General features: G+C 32.7%; 1 protein-coding gene across 1 annotated transcript; it reads left to right on the top strand.

Moving 5' to 3' along the window:
- Positions 1-1,282: 1,282 nt before the first annotated feature.
- On the top strand, positions 1,283-13,573 carry LOC145567431 (DEK domain-containing chromatin-associated protein 1-like). The gene is made up of 11 exons (XM_081626695.1): positions 1,283-2,027; positions 2,142-2,175; positions 3,393-3,472; positions 3,592-3,651; positions 5,175-5,285; positions 5,402-5,476; positions 5,568-5,645; positions 7,605-8,097; positions 8,615-8,712; positions 8,793-8,823; positions 13,135-13,573. The coding sequence occupies exons 1-11, from the start codon at positions 1,599-1,601 to the stop codon at positions 13,275-13,277; spliced, it is 1,632 nt and encodes a 543-aa protein (XP_081482821.1). The 5' UTR covers positions 1,283-1,598; the 3' UTR covers positions 13,278-13,573.
- The last annotated feature ends 3,892 nt before the right edge of the window (positions 13,574-17,465 follow it).

Raw genomic sequence — 17,465 nt, 5'->3', positions numbered from 1 at the left:
CTTTCAACCAATAAAGATAATTGTTAGGTAATCAAACTCGATTCTTTACCATTAAAGAGCAAGATTATTACACAGCAGAAGGATTCCAAACATTAATAACTTAAAATAGATTGTTCAGTTAATGTAGTCATACTTGAAAATTTTAATCAACCTGCTATACCAGGGATGAAATATCTTAAGTGAATTAGGACATGCACGAAGTATAATTTAAGGCACTATTAATACTTCATTCACATCCTAATAATAAGTTGTCTATTAAATAACCAACCCGGTTTCTTACCGCAAAACAAGCAAGATTACACACCAAATGGATTCCAAACATTAGCAACTTAAAACATTTTGTTAAGTTAATGCCGCTGTACTTAAATTTAAAATTAACCTACTATATCAGGGATGAAATATCTAAAATGAATCATGACATGCACGAAGTATAAACTTAGGACACTATTAATACTTCACAACCGAATAATATGCTATGTGTTAAATAATCAGCCTGATTCCTTGCCATAAGAGAGCTAGATTATACACTTAATTGATTCCAAGCATTAACAACTTAAATAGATTGTTAAGTTAAATGTCGCAATGCTTAAAAATTTTAATCTACCTACTATACAAGGATTGTTTGAAATATCTTAAGCGAATCAAGACACGTGTGAAGTACAAATTTAAGACACTATTAACACCTCACATCTTAATAATAAGTTGTCTGTTAGGTAATCAACCCGATTCCTTACCATAAGAAAGCAAACACATCAGATTGATTCCAAACATTAGCAACATAAAATAAATTATTAATTTAGTGTTGCAATACTAAAAAATTTTCTCACCAAAAAATAAAAAACTTAAAATTTTTAATCAACCTACCATATCGTAGATGAAACATCTCAAACGAATGAAGACATGCACAGAGTATAACTTAAAACACTATTAATATTTCACATCCTAATAATAATAAGTTGTCTGTCACATAATCAACCCGATTCATTTACCATAAAAGAGCAAAGATTACATACCAAATAGATCCCAAACATTCACATCTTAAAATCAATTGTTACGATTATGTCACTATACTTATAAATTCTAATCAACCAACTCCGCCAGAGATGAAACATCTCAAACGAATGAAGACACTAATTTACAAAGTATAATTACTTAAGACGTCTTTAATATTCCGCATCTTAAAACTAAAATAATCCGCTACATTATCAGACTCGATTCTTTACCATTCGAACCCGATTCCTTACCATAAAAGACCAAGATATACAAATGAAAAGAAATCCCAAAAAATCTGAAGAAATTAAAACCCGCGGATTGAATTTACAAAATGAAAAATTTGGTGATGAAATATTTGAACCCCGCCTAATCGGCAATACAGCCCGCCCTCATCCAAAAAAATTCGCCCCCTAAAAAACCCCAAATTCTCTCTCTTTCCCCCCCAATCGATCCAATTCCATTCTTTTCCCCCCCGAATTTCTCTCTCCTCTCTCCAAAATTTCGCAGTACTTTGAATCTCACTGTCCGATCACTGCTTCACTTCTCTAGGGTTTCCAATTTCTGCTAGGGTTTCCGCTAAACCTCTGCAGATTCAAGCTTCGTCAATGGCGACGGAAGTTCAGGATGACAAGAAGCCAGAGACTGAGCCGGAGGTTGAAGATGAAGGCAAGGAGGTAGCAGAGGAGAAGGAAGGGAAGGAGGAGGAGGAGAGAGAAGATGATGTGAAGGAAGAGGAAATGGAGGAAGGAGAAGAAGAGGAGGAAGTTGAGGAGAAGGGGGTGAAGAAGGGTAAGAGAGATCGGAAGACGAAAGGCGAAGACGAGGAGGAGGAAGTTGAAGAGGAGGAGGAAGGAGAGGAAGAGGAGGAAGAGTCTGAGAAGAAGAAGAGGAAGAAGAGTCCGGATTCGAGTCCGAAAGAAGAGGCTACTCCTAAGGTTGAGAGGCCTACTAGGGAGAGGAAAGCTGTTGAGAGGTATCAGATTGCTTCGCCGGCTAGTCGGTCTTCCGGTGCTAAATCTTTGTCGATTGCAAAGGTGAATTCTGTTTCTTTTGTTTGTAGTTCGTGAAAAGATTTGTTCTTGGTTGTAATTTATATATGCTCATTTTGTTCGTAATGAATTCTTGATTTTTGTTTTAACAATTTGTAGGGTAGTGGAACTGTGCTCAAGGAAATTCCAAATGGTATGCATTAATTTCTCGTCTTTCAGAGGGTTTTTTTTTTTTTTTTTTTTTTTTTTTTTTTTTTGTGTGTGTGTGTGTGTGTGTGTGTGTGTGTGTGTGTGTATGTTTGAAATTGCTGGTTAATGTATGTGTTTTGTGTTGAATTTTTGTACTTTGAATTGGAAATTGGGTTTATTGTTGTGGATTTTATCCCTTTTCTTTAAATTGAGCAGTGTGTTTTAAGAGGTTTGAAATGCTGGTGTCCTTGATGTATCTTTGGGTTGAGATATATGGGGATGGGAGATGGTGGGAGGTAGCTAATGAGATCGATGAGTTATAATTGTAAAAGTCAAAAATCGGGGATGGTGAATTGGTATGTTGATAATACGTACTGTATGCATTCTTTTAATTTTACATTTTTGCTGTTGGACTTTAAATGGACCTGTCTATAATTACAAGATCTAGATGTTGTTGACCTTGATGTTTCCTTGAGGCTGGGGATGGGGAGTGGCGATAAGTAGAGAAGGTGAGTAGTTTATGAGATTGGGATTTATATTTATAGAAGTCAACAAATGAGGATGGGAATTGTGCTGCTTTTATAAGATTTACTTGTGAGATCCTACATTGTTGTTTATTAACAATTGTTAGAACTTGCAACTTATGTGTGCTAAAAGCTAAGCTTTTCTTAAAGAACTGATTTTGGTTTTGGTTTCTTTTCATTGCTGGGAAGTATAAAAGCGAAGCTGTGGAGCTGAGCTGAAGGTGGTGTAAGGTTGATAGTAAAGTTATGATTTTGTGAATACCTAAAATCTTTTGATTAGTGTGGTATAACCAGGTTACCAGTTCATTCAATAGATAAGCCGTCGTATTGTTCAGTGCCCTTAAGTAGGTGTTACAACTGAAAAAGTGAAAATTTTGATGTGTATGGTGTAATTGCTTATCTACAACTAAGTTTAATATGGAGTATGATATATATTTGTCTAACAGCCGTTGGGCATTATTTTTTCTAATGAAATAGTATCTATTGTCTTATGTGCTATTGGCTTTTCAATTTTCCTTGGTATTATTGCTATTTAATTTTAGTTATGTTTCTGTAGAAGAGATAAAGCAGTCAATATTTGTTATTTTTAAATCTGATTGTATTTTGAATTCACATATTGATGGATGAATATTGACACTGCCAAGCTTACTTACTGCAGACTGGCTTGTTTTAATTCTGATCTTTTGACATGTTTTAGTGGCTTATAAGCTTTCAAAGAGAAAACCTGATGATAATCTGCAATTACTGCACACAATTCTTTTTGGAAAGAAAGCAAAGGTAAGTTTTTTTTTTCTTTTTTCTTCTAGTTGAAAAAACCTTTTCATGTTCTTGGTTGTGTTTGATGATAATTTTGTCTGATAAGTACTCAAACTTCTGATCCTTGCCTTTCTTCTTAGGTGCATAATTTGAAGAAAGATATTGGTCAATTTTCTGGCTTTGTGTGGGTTGATAATGAGGTAGCTTGTCCTTTATCTCACCTAAGCTTTATATTATTATTTGTTTCTTTTATGCAAACATGGCGTTATGAGTCACTTAGAAGTAACTAGTTTGAAGTTTAGGAACCAAGAATGCTCATTTGCTGTTGATGTCACTCTGTTTTAAATCTTCCAATAACATTATATGGGTGTTACTTTTTGTCATTGATTTTTTCTTTTTCTTTTTCTTTTTTTTTTTTTTTAACGGTATCTTGTTAGTTACATTCATGTTCTTAAGATCGTGTAATGAATCAAATTTAAGATTATGGTATTATCTCTAGGGTTTAATTACCATTGCTTTCAACTCTATCCTCCCTTTTCTTGATACCCACTTTGCTCTTCTCATTCTACGCCCATATTTTCTTTTCTTGCAGTAAAGGGAATAATGTTTCTTTTGTATACAAGTATGATGTATCTGCATTTTTATTTGTGTATCTTTATATGCAATTAAGCTCCTATGGTCAATGTCTTATAGATCACTAATTTGCCATAGCCAATTTCCTTATCTTGAAACTTTGCTGTTGTTCCTAGTTTGATAACAATATGCATTGGCAATATGATCTTGTTTACAAACAAGTTTTGGAATATTTATGTTTTGAAAAGTAATAAAATTCCCATGTTGGTATAAAATTTTGACAATGTGGGTCAAATTCTTATATGCTACTACTGTTCCAGAAAGTTCTTTATGCTTTTCGTGTTAGTCTATTCTTGAAAGTTCTCTACACTTTTTATTTTGAGAACATCTTTCCATTCATTCTCTCATACTTATTCCAACATTTTCTAACTCATCCCAATTTTTCACTCTTATCTTTTACATTTTCACCTTTTTTTACACCCACTTTTATACACTCTCTCCTACTTTATCCACCTTTTTCTTGTACCTGCTCACTACATCAACACTCTTCACAATTACATTAATATTGTGTGAAATAGTAGCCATAAAGAACTTTCGAAAATGGAGGTAGTAAGAGTTTTCCATGGAATGTTTAATCACTATATTAGCTTGGTAATAATGGTCATTAGTAATCCTAATTTTGTTTGGTTGTCTTAGATGGAACTATAAGGATAACATTGGTTTAGATGGAACTAAAAGGCTAACATTGGTGTATAGTATTGGTTAGAGCTATACCTGGCTGTTTTATAGAGCATATGGAGATTAATTATGTTTGACTTAGCTGGACGAATGGAAAGTAGGATTTTTGGAACTCTGTTTTGATCTTGTTGGTCAATTTAATTATGATAAAGTTGAAACTGTGGGAGAAAGAGGATGAATAGAGAAAGTGAGGAGGGGGGTACAAGAAAATGATAAAGTTTGGGGGTTGAGGTGAGTGTAGGGGCTAAAACTCTGTAGTAAGATTGTAAGAGACACCAAGCAGGTGTCTGTCATATCATAAGGAGTGCTTTACTGCTTATTTGATAACATGCATGCATTTTTTAAAAGATTATAGCAGCCTTTTTTTCCTCCTATCCCAATGGTCTGAGCTTGATATTTTTCATTTTGACAGGAAAAACAGAGGGCCAAAACAAAGGAGAAGCTTGACAAATGTGTTAAAGAAAAATTGTTGGACTTTTGTGATGTGCTAAATATTCCTATTAATAAAGCTTCGGTCAGAAAGGTGAATAGTAGAGTAGTATCATGATAAAACACATTCCTTTAATTTTTATTTTTCCTGTCTGTTTCAGTGCTTGTGTTTTGTTACTAATCTATATTTGTCTTAATCAATGTTTTCAGGAAGATCTCTCTGTGAAGTTGTTAGAGTTTTTGGAGTCACCACATGCTACCACTGAAGTTTTGCTTGCTGAGCAGGTTTCTAATAATAAATTAGTGTTGCTTAAGGTAGTTTTGAATTTGGCTCTAGTGAAAAATACTTGTCCTAATCCTTCTTAGCAATTGACAGAAAGGGAAAACACAGAAGAAAAAGGCAACCCTTGCAAAGAGCCGCTCCAAAGCTTCATCTGCTGAAAAGTCTGCCAAGGTTTGTTGTAGCTTTTGTTTACCCATTCTCTATCAGCTTTTATATAATTTAAATTGAAATAATACTTGGAGTAGATGAGTCACGCTTAATTTCAGTAGATTGAAGGTACTTGTCTTATCACAGAGATAATGATTTAGTGGTGACATTTAAATTGAATTATGAATTTGAGTGTTGTTTCTACTTTTCAAACTAAAAATTTGAATTTAATAGCTAATTTGCACATCACCTTAAGACACATTTGATTTTGGCTGGAATTTTTGGTAATTGATTCAGGAGTTTCTTTAGTAAAGCAATCACCTTAATTTTTAAGTAGATGAGTCTCATGGCTTAGCTGTGTCACCCAGTTTTTACGGTTGACCATTATACTTGTTATGACCATAAAGTAGGAGCCTCCTTAGTGGCAATTGAGCTCGCAAATAGTTGCATAAGGAAGTGCAGTCGCTAGAAGATCTTGTTAATTTGCAATATTTGTGAGATCTTCTTGTGATATTTGTGAATTTGTGCTATTCACAGTTTCCCATTTGACCACCTTTTTTGATTTATATGTCTAGAAGGAACACAAAGGCACACACCTTTTGTAGGTCTTTGAGCCTCACAGAGCTAAGGCATCGTGCCTTATTGTGCCTTTTGCCTAATCTTTTGTAAAACTAACCTGGCTTTTTAAAGTATTGCATGGGTTTTAATTTACTAAATCTTGTTAGTATAGAGCTCATATCGCTTTGAGCTTAGGAAGCATTTGAGTGTTGATTAAGAATGATGTAATTTTTGTCTACTAGTTAACACTCCTAAAATTGAATAAAATAGGCAAAGAAGCTAGTGTGTATTTTGTGAATTTGAGCATAATCAAATTAAATTTTGAAGTGTCCCTAAGGCGGTTAATTGCAATGTTATTTTTAGAATTGTTGGTGTAATGTGGAGGAGTTTATTTTTAACACAATGTGTAGAGATTGTGTGGGGTATGAATTATGAGGTATGTCTAATGGCCATTTATTGATTAGTGACACAAGATTTTTGGTCACCCCCATTAAAAAAAAGAAGGGGTTTGTAGATTTAAAAACTTTGTTACGACATTTTTAACACCTTACCCATGTCACAGTATAACACGAAGCCAATATGGTTATGAAATTTGGCAAACCTGACACTGTGCACTTGGACATGGAAATCTATAAAATAAAGAGAGAGATATCTTGAATGCATTTGTGAATCGGGAACAAGCTATATACCGATGTACTATAATTGAGGAATTGCAGGGCATCTATGAAGCCCAAAAAACACGGGTTTTGGTTGCCTGAGACGGGAGTCCATTAGTGAGTTCGCAGCCCTAAATATTGATCTCTGGCATGGTGGTGTGTACTGTAGCATGAGAGAGAGAGAGATAGACAGTGAGAAGGGAAGATGCATCTATTCTCTTATTATTATTATTATTATTGTTATTGTTATTGTTATTGTTATTGTTATTGTTATTGTTATTGTTATTGTTATTATTATTATTATTATTATTGTTATTATTTTTTTTTTATTTTTTATTTTTTTTTTTTGGTAATTTTATTTTATTTTTAACTTTGTTAGTTGCCAGCTAGGTCAACACATTAATGTTCTATTCAATTTTATGATTGTTTGCAAATAGGCAGTCATAAAACATTTTTCATTGAGTCCTTAACATAATCTGGATTTATTAAAATTGCTTGGCTGAAATATGAGGTAATTGTTTAATAGGTTAGCCATAGAAACATGAGACTGCTAGTATTCATGTGTACAAAAATTTTATGCCTTGGATTATTCCCCTAAGAGCAAAATTTCTTTTATGCTCTTTTATAAGTCAGTGTAGGATGTAGCCATGTAGGATTGTGTTGGATTATAAATGTGATTTCATTTTTTAGTTTTTGTTTTTCTGTAGTTGTTATTGGATGTATTGTTGGTGTTCCTCTTACACTTATTTGACAAAATTTATATGAGCAGAAAGCTCCATCTGGGGAAAAACAAAAAAAGACAGCAAAAGCTGAAGAAGAAACTGAAGCTGATGATAAGGATGATAATATGGAAACTCAATCTCACTCTTCAGAAGAGGAGGGTTCCATGCAGAAACAAGAGAGTGATCAGGAGACAGATTCAGAGCAAGAGGAAGAGGATTCTAAAGAAACAACCCCAAAGAGTTCGGCCAAGGATGATTCTGGGGCTAAAAATGGCAAAAAATCTATAGATACTAAGAAAAGTAGCTCTGAGAAATCTGCCAAAAGCCCTGCAAAATCTGCCAAGAAAACTGTAGTTGCTCCTAAAAAATCTACAGCTTCTGCTGAAGCCTCAGCCTTATCTTCCAAATCTAAGGGGTCTTCAAGTAAGAAGAAAAAGGCTGAGGAGGAAACCCAAAAGAAATCCAGTCCTGCTGAGGATAAGCCCTCAAACAAGAAGCAAGGAAGCAAGTCAGCAGCTAAGTCTGCTGCCAAAGACCAAGGTAAATTTCGATTCTTTTATCTCCAATATTTTTGCACTTTTGGTGTGAGTTTAGGTCCATAGAAGTGGTTACATATAGTCGCCCTTGGTTACACCTAAGGTTTTCTAGTAATGTTTTTACATAATGTGAATTGACCAACCTGATCCTTGCCTCAGAACTGAAAGGGGCTGGTTCTGCAAAAGAGTTGGGCTACCTGGGATGTTTATTTCAAGTCAAATTTTTAATATATAACTGATCATAATTGGGGCAATTTGATTGAACATGAGATTATTTAAAGCAAAGATGATAAACCCTGAGCCTATTGGCTTTACCTTCAGACAAACTTGATCTACCCATTGTTACCCCTATCATTATATTTCTTTTGCTTTTGTTGGATTTCTTGAGGCATAATTGTTACGTTAAAACTCTTGCCTGTTAAGATTGCTCATTTATTCTATCATCTTTTATCTGTATGTTGTAGCCTATTGACTTTTTTTTTTCTCCTTTTTAAATTTTCTTTATGTTTTCTGTCATTTAGGTAAAGGGAAAACAAAGAAAGAAGCAAAAGCAGAGCCAACAAATGATGAATTGCGTGCTCAGGCAGTTAATATTTTGAAAGAAGTGGACTTTAATACTGTATGTAACCGTGATTTCTGTGTTTCTTTCTAAGCTATTATTTTCAGATGGTTTTCTAAACTTCTGGTATTTTGGTGCAGGCAACTCTATCAGATATCCTCCGACTGCTTGGTATGCTACTTTTATCTCTTTTATGCCTGTACTCTCGCCTCATTAAATTTGGTCAGAATATTTGTCCATGTGTTTATAGGGGTATAGAAACAAGGCCAATTTAGTTGTGTTTGCAGAAATTTATGTGAAATTAACTTGCGCTAGTCAATTAGCCAAGATAGGTAGTGGGAGAGAGAGGGGATATGGGGGGGTTGCGATGTGTTGAATGCTGATGTGTGTATGGGGAGGAAGAATTGTTGCCAGAAGTTGTAGTTTGGTGGCTAGGCTACACATTGGTGGCTTCTGACATGGGTTTGGGACAGCTGTAATCAAAGACATCGAGTATACACCAATATATAATATGAAGTATGTTTCACTACCTTTTGTAGAAGTATTAGAAAATTACATCCAACTTAATGATTGAAACTATTTAAACAAAATTTTACATCATAAGATAATTTAAAGAAGTGCAGAATATTTCTACGGAGGCCAAATAGAAGCCAAGCTTGTGAATTCTTAATCACTATACTACTAATTTAATGCAATAAAAAAATCTCCAACTTCCTAACTCTATGGCCTTGACAAGGTGGGTGTGCATCTTACTAATCTTGTATTGTTTTTAATTTTTATTAGTATCAGTACCCATGATCCTATCCCTTCAATTAAATTAGTTATATTTTTTTAACATATTCACGCAAGAATACAAGAACAGACCTACTTGCCTGCTCTGTATTTGCTGAGGCCTTGGTTGTAGCTTGTAGGCCTATTTCTAGGTGTACAGTGAGCTTCAGGGATGTGGGTATGGTTTTGAGTCATGAAGTTGGCTGGGTCTTGGAGTAGAGATTGGGACCAGAGAGGGAGGGAGGTTGAGAGAGGGTCGGGGCGGGGCTGATGAACGAGCTTCGCAAGAAACCTATGATCTAACCTTGTCTCTTTGAGCTAATTTTCTTTCTCAATTTTCCCTTCCAATTTTTGATCTGCTATCCTTCACAATTTGGAAGTTTTTTTTTTTTTTTTGTTTTTTTTTTGGGGGAAATTTTCCTTGGAAACACTATATTTTGTAATTTCTCTTTGGTGAGTTGTAAAATAATTGATTATCTTTGGTAATCTTGTACTTTTTATTACCAAAACTAATAACTATTTATATAAATCATTAACCATGGTTAAGGTTCTTTTTTACAATTATTTTTTTAAAAGAAATAAAAGAAAATTATTCTATACACTCGGGTGCACTGTGCACTTAACTAACCCGAGGTTAGTTTTTGTTTTTTATTTGATGATTAAATGAATAACAATCATTAAAAAGTAACAATCTCTCCGAGGCAGGGAGGGGGAGGAGGTTGGGCGCCAAGGGGAAAGGAAATTTGTCGCCGACGAAGGAGGGGAAATGGATGTGGAGGGTTGTTAGCCGATGGATTGAGTTCGGTTGTGTGTGTATTTTTTTTTTAAATTTTTTTTTTATTATTATTATTATTTCTAACACTATTTAATTGTTAAAAATTACAAAAAAACTAACTATAGTTAAAGATTGAAAAAAAAATAGTGTTACCAAAGAGAATTTTCATTTTTTTCCCCTTCCTCAATCCTCATACCTCTTTCGTTTTTTTTTTTCTTCCAACACTTATGTGTTACATACAATCATGCATTAGTCAAAATGGTATGTCTAATGTGTGCTCGTGGGCAAATGCTGAAATAAGTGAACCCTTAAGGGCATTTTTTAAGATTCATTGATTTAAAATAATCATTTATGGAACGATTCTCATTAAATTTGTTAAAATAATTTTATTGATAATGAATCTTTTATGTGGTGTGCTCATGGGCACACGTTAGAAAATCTATTGTAAAAATTATGAAAATCAGAATCTAATATAATAGATTTAGATAAGCCTAAAAAAGTTACAAAATGATAATAGATTCTAATTTTACAATCAATAATAGATTGAGTTAGGCTCAAAAAAGTTACAAATCAAAGCTCAATACACTAGGCATATAAAATTGCGGTGTGTGTGTTTTTGTTTTTAAAAAACCAAATGAAAAAAAAAATTTGGTTTGGTTTGGACCGTATAATAATTTGGTACGGTTTGAAAAATCTCAAACCGAATTAATGTGGTTTGGTGTATAAACCAAACCGAACTTTCACCCCTACTTTTAAGTGACACATTTTCCTAAAGAGACCTTTTACATAGTGAGTCTTCCTAAATATGGATACTTTCTATTATATCTCTATTATACCTCTTCTCTGGTCTTCACTATTAAATTTTAATTAAATTTCTTCTCACATAGTTTCCACTATTACATATTTACATTCTCTCCTCTACATCTTATATTCTTAACTTTCTAATAATATATATACTGATTACATTATTCAATTCTTTAACAAACTTCACTACGATATTATTTTCTCTGTTTCACAACACATACACCATTTTAGCTTCTTATACTCCCTCTATTTTCCAGTGTTCTACTTTCTATAATCGATTGTATTATTTGGGCGACCCATTCTTGTCTTGGGAAAATTACTTTATTTTAATATTTTATCTTTCTTCTTTCATTGTTTTCACTCCTACCCACTTATGCTTTTTTGTTTTATTTTTAATTTATTCTCTATTCTTACATCCTTTACTTTTTCAATAAACTATTAATTTTAGCATTTATACTTACAATTTTTTAATTCCTCAATTACCTTGCTTACATCTTATTATTCTTGTAAAGTCGATTAAACGACCTTAGACTATGTATTGGTTTAAGTGTAATACTTATATTTTGCATTTTTATTTACTCCTTTACGCTCATATCTTAGGGGTCATTTAGTTGGCAATGTTGGAATTATGAATTCCCATGAATTTCAATTGACCAAGGGGGGGCTATGGAATTTACTTCCCATGTTTTGTGAGAAGTTGAAATTTCCATGAATTTCTATTTCCTCCATTTTAACTTTAATGTGTCAACCAACAACTACCTAACATCTCATTTCCTATGAATTTTCATTTCCCCGTTTTATATTGGCAACCAAACAAGGACTTAGCATATTCACACCTTTCCACTTATACAACTTTTTTTTACTTTAACGGTTAAACTTACTTTTTAAATGTCTTATTTCATTCACCTTTTCTCATACCCAATCACAATATCAAATTCTGTTTCCAATTACCTTAATTTGTGTGCAAACACTAAATGTTAAGAACTTTTGAAATAGATGTAAGATTTACTCCCCTTGCCAATGCATAAGTTGAACTTAAAATATGCAATTTTTTATTAATAAAAATTATGAAAAAAATATTGAAAATTTACATTGAGACTGAATCAAACAACTATTACACATTAATATTTGATATACATGTTACTCTTTATTTTATTATTTAGTTTTTTTTTGCATCACTTGCTACATTTTATTTATTTGTGTCACTTTTATATTTGGTAAGTTTATACCACATTTTATTATTTCTCCCTTCCCTAAATCCCCACTCTAAATAGTATATCATTTCTCTCTTTCTTTCATGGTCCTTAGTTCCTTCCCTTAGTTATTCCTTTTTAGGAGTTTGTAAATAGAATCTTCTTGTTACTTAATATGGAAATTTCATGCATTCAACCTTTGTGAAGTGGATCCCTTTTTATTTTCTTCCTCATTATCTCTTTCTATTCAATGTCATGTGAGTCTTATTACCATCTTTTGTTCAATTTATTTGTAAGTAAATTATTATCATCTACCAAAAAAATCTACCTCACCCTATTGCATCCCTTAATATGCATGTCTAAATCTAACACGAAATTTTTTTGAGGATGGAGCAAGTGTTTAAATGTTGACTTCATGTGTAACATCTAACATTAACCCTTGGTGCTAACTTTGATGCACACTGTTTGGTTCTTTCTTTTTACATGTGCTTTTCCTTGTCTTTGCTTCCTTTATTCAGCTTGTGCTTCTGCTTTTATCTTGTCTTGTTATCTAGTATATGATTGCATACTCTTCACTGTTAGGTGCTGTCATTGCATATTGCTAATGATTGCTGTTGTTCAATCCCCTATTCTTGCTTGTGTGCCTGTACTTTGATTACTTGCCTACTTAGGTTGTTGGGTCTACTGCCCTTTCCCTTCTCAATACAGTTGCATACCTGGCAATTGCTTATTAGGATAAGATCTTAGAACTACTTGATGTTCCTTCTAGTTAGATATACTGGGCACTGCCATATATGTCTGTTTAGAGATCTGGAATCTGGCCTTACAATGGATGATCTTCAAAGACAGGATGCAATTTTGAGTGGAGTTTTTACAAGAATCTGTGCTTTCTGGAGGGCTCTGGATACATTGCTGATATGCTGTAAATATGTTTTGCAGGTTCCCATTTTGGCGTGGACTTGATGCACAGAAAGGCAGAAGTCAAGGCCATTATCACAGAAGTAATTGAAAATATGTCTAATGATGATGAGGACGAGGATGAGGATGATGGTGAGGATACAGACGACTCTGGAAAAGCATAAGTATATGAAGAGATGGAGTTTGGCTGGCTGTTCCAATGCATTTAGCCAGCCTGCTCGTATGATTGATTAAAGCATTTGAATTGTGTTAGTGTTCGTCATACCATAGAGTTGTAGACTAGTAGATTAGAGAAAGCCTGCAGCAGTGGTCTATGTATCATAGACAATTCTTTCTTTTTTACCTTTAAAAACCGTTCTGTAGGTTGTTTTTAGATGTCTCTAACGGTCTGTATTTCTTATTGTATTGGGAACCTTTTTGTTTAAATTTCTGAGAATCAATAGAGTTTATTTAGGATTCATCTAGTTGCTTCTACTTTGTTGTATTATTATTGTTCGATAACTTTGATAGTAGTCTTATTCTCTTGTATCATCACTATTCACTAATCTGTTGATGATGTAGATGTGTTTGCGATGATGGGCTGGAGGGTTATGGCTTATGATAAATAGACCTGAGTAAGAACCGTTTGGATTGGTACTGTTTTGATTCAGGTTTGTTTTGCTTTTTGGTCGAGTTCTATTTAGGTTTCCTGAATTCAGGCTTGGATTGATTTCAAGTCTCCATTTTCGGGTCAATATTAGATTTCAAATCTGAATTCAGGCTTGGGTCAGTATTAGGTTTTGAGTTGGGTCATTCACTCATTTGGTTCAATTCTTTCATGTTGGGTTGCTTTTGCCAAGTTTAGTAATGAATGATAATTTTGAATATCTCAGTGATGAGCCTGTATTTGGGCTGTCACATAAATGTGTAATGCCAAATTTGTATGAAGTAAATTAATAAAGAAGTAGATCTTTCCCAAAATTATCCTTGAGTTTAAATCATTCTTTCAATCCTGTGTCAATCAAACATTCCCATTAGGGATTTACCTAGTTAATCTTTCATTTTTATCAAACCTCTCTACGTGTCTAATAGGAATGTCGTCGTAAGTGTAACCATTATTTTTAAGTTAATGCTTTAATTACTACAACATTTTGTACCAAACTATTGAATAAAGTGTGACTGTTCACATTTATGAATTAGTATGTGGTCCGTGGCCAATCTTTTTTCCATACTCGTAATAGTTATTACAGTACTTTGTATAAGTCATCATTTTGATTGCAACATCCTTACATGTCCCTATTTTAAGCAAATGGTTCCATACTTACAGCGCTCAAGATGATAAATGAGGGTGGTGATAGTGACATTGAGATGGGTGGGGGTTGATTGACCCAAACTAGCTCTTTAAAAAACTTGTTATAAATATTTAAAATATAAAAAATGGAGTTTTGTAATTGAACCTAAATATTTGAGTTTTGCCCAAATATTAATTTTGTATTCAACTGAAAAATCTAGAGCACAATTCAAATAAATTAGAAAGGTGACAAAGTAGGATATAAGATTAGAAAATTTAAAGTAAGAAAAATCACAAACTCTCCATAAAAAAAAGCAGATGTACGTTATCTTATGGTAAGATGGATTAAAGTTATTTTAAAAGTATTAAAAGCTACCCTTTATACTACAAAAGTTATTATTTTTCAAATAATAAATTATATCTTACAAAAAAATTTATAATGTATTAGATTAATCATATTAGCCTTTATAGTATGTAATCATGAATTTATAAGAAATTACATGTTAAAATAAAATTTAAACTAACAACAAATTAAAAATTACCCTTTAAGGGGTTAATGTTACTATGAAAATAGTAAAAGTTGCTCTTAAACTGAGCGTTTTACAATAAAATTAACGTACACCCGTCTTAAACAAGACATATTAAAGAAAATTTAAGGAATCCATGTCCAATTCACAACCATCTATACTTAAAACAAATTTGAACGAGTTAAGTTTGGAAAATTAGAATTAGATAATTAAAATCTACTCCATAAATTTTTTTTTTTTAAAAAAAGTAAATAATTATAGGTAACTAAAAATTAGCTGAAGTAATATAAAACTACAAATACAATAACATACTTTCTTTCTTGTCAACAAAAAAAAAAATAAAAAAAAATAAAAATTAAAAATACTTTCTTCGCTATTTTTCATTTGCCCATTTTAGAATATTCTTGCCGAACAGAGAAAGTTCAATCATAATTATCTGCCTTACAATCTTTAATTACGGCAAATACAAGTTTATCTGCTAGATAAACGAATTTTTGTTAATTTGGTAGCATTTATGTAAATATATTGAAAAAGCGTGGTCATTTATTCAGTAATTTTGGTGAGCTGTCCAATTACTGTTTACAACTTCCATTTAGGAAATTACACATGTACCCCTCAACTAGTACATTAAAAGACGCATGTACCCCTCCACTGTTACTTAAAAAGACGATTATACCGTTTATTTAGGGAATTAACTGGACACAGCTCCTTTAATAATACATAATTAAAAAAAGTTGATCAAAGACATGAAAACTTTTATAAGGACAAATATTGAAAAATACATTATATTAAATTGTCTATTAGATCATCCATATATATATATATATATATATATATATATATATATATATATATATATATATATATATATATATATATATATATATATATATATATATATATATATATATATATATATATATATATTTGTATGCTTTATTTAATACGGAATTATTGAACTCAAAATTTATTCACAATTTTGGACAATGATTGATGAAAATATCCCCAAAGTCCAAAACATGGTTGTTTACACACATTTAACTTTGGATTGTTTGGTGGCTGACATAGTAAATAAATGTTGACCATTGATGAATGCATTGTTAGTAGTTACAAGTGTGGCTTAGCTTGGCATTTAAAGTAAATAAAATGGTCACTTATAATTGAGTATATTGCAAGTCGAGACCTCAAATTGAGTACGCAGTAGGGATTAGGGTCGTGAACAGTTATGTGCGTGTTTGTGTTTTTTTTTTTTTTTTTTTTTTTTTTTTTTTTTTTTGGTGGAGATGAACCGTTATGTTAAATTGGTTTGATCCACTTCCAACTACGGGTAACAAGTGAATAAGGATCATTATTGTTTCAGATTCCAGTTGATTTCACTTGGCATTGTGTTCGATTTGAGTTAATCTTGGATCAAGTGTGTATGGTGTGAAATTTTGATATTTTTGCCAAATTCTAATTGGATTAAATTAGTGCGGAAACAACTATATTGTCAATACTTAATTAGCTTAGAATTTCTGAAAGCTACACATCATATCATACAATTGTTAAAAGCTATATGTATTAGAATCATACAATTATTAAAAGCTATTCGGATTTCATTTGAGTGAAAATGACCAATAAAGCATTTGTCATGTCATATGTGGAACAAATAAGGTATAATGTTCCTTTGAGGGGGTATTTTCTTTTATTGGTCCCAATCGCTTATTAAGTTGTTGTCATGAGATGTGTGAATATCGAATAAGGACTTGTTCTCTTCAATTTGTTTCAGATACTTATTATTTATTCCTTTATAAATTCAGATCAGATCAGACTAGACTAGAAACATTTAGATCAGATCAGAACTTTTAATTATCATTTATTTATTGCTAAATATCGTTACTTACGTATTAAAAAAAATTATGAAAATTATAAATTTGAAAAGTTCATAATGAGATGAATCTAACAAGATTCATTTTGATAATATTTTTCTTTATAGATTAGTATTAAAACGCGGTCAAAATTTAGTCAAATTATTGAATCAGATTAAATCAGACCAGATCAAAAAAATTCAGATCAAACCAGACCAGACCAGACCTTAATAAAATCAGACCATATCTACTTGTTTCAGGTGAAGAGAACAAGTCCTAATTGGGGAAAAAAAATCCCTACATCTACCAATGTCGGCAAACCCTCATTACAACCACCACTTGGCCTTAACCCTCCCCTTCCCTTCCTCACCGTCGAAACCACTCCCTTCCCTCACCACACGAAAACCACCCCCTCTCTTTAATTTCTCCACTATTGAACCCTTCCCCTTCCCTTCCAGCCTTCTCCACCATCGGAATCCTTCCTCCTCCCCCCCCCCCCCCCCCCACCCCTAGTCCCCTTACTACCAAAGTAATAGAGTGAAAAGAGATATGAGATAGGAAAGGAAAAGGGCTGATACTCAAAGGGAATGAGCTATTAGAAAAGGGGGAAGGGGCTATTGGTTAACGAGGTCAAACTAGTGAAAACAATTTACTCGTCCATCAGGCATCAACTCATAAGTCATCTAAGATTAATAAAAGAAATTATTC

The sequence above is a fragment of the Chenopodium album genome, chromosome 11 (assembly GCF_948465745.1).
Source record: "Chenopodium album chromosome 11, dcCheAlbu1.1, whole genome shotgun sequence".
NCBI lineage: Eukaryota > Viridiplantae > Streptophyta > Magnoliopsida > Caryophyllales > Amaranthaceae > Chenopodium > Chenopodium album.
This window is presented reverse-complemented; position numbering and strand designations above follow the sequence as displayed.

What these genes read in the sequence shown, in the direction of transcription:
- LOC145567431 (XM_081626695.1), top strand. Translation starts at nt 1,599, where the DNA reads ATGGCGACGGAAGTTCAGGATGACAAGAAGCCAGAGACTGAGCCGGAG. An exon ending in CTGCTGAAAAGTCTGCCAAG is followed by an intron (nt 5,646 to 7,604) that starts GTTTGTTGTAGC and finishes TTATATGAGCAG; the next exon opens with AAAGCTCCATCTGGGGAAAA. An exon ending in GTCTGCTGCCAAAGACCAAG is followed by an intron (nt 8,098 to 8,614) that starts GTAAATTTCGAT and finishes TCTGTCATTTAG; the next exon opens with GTAAAGGGAAAACAAAGAAA.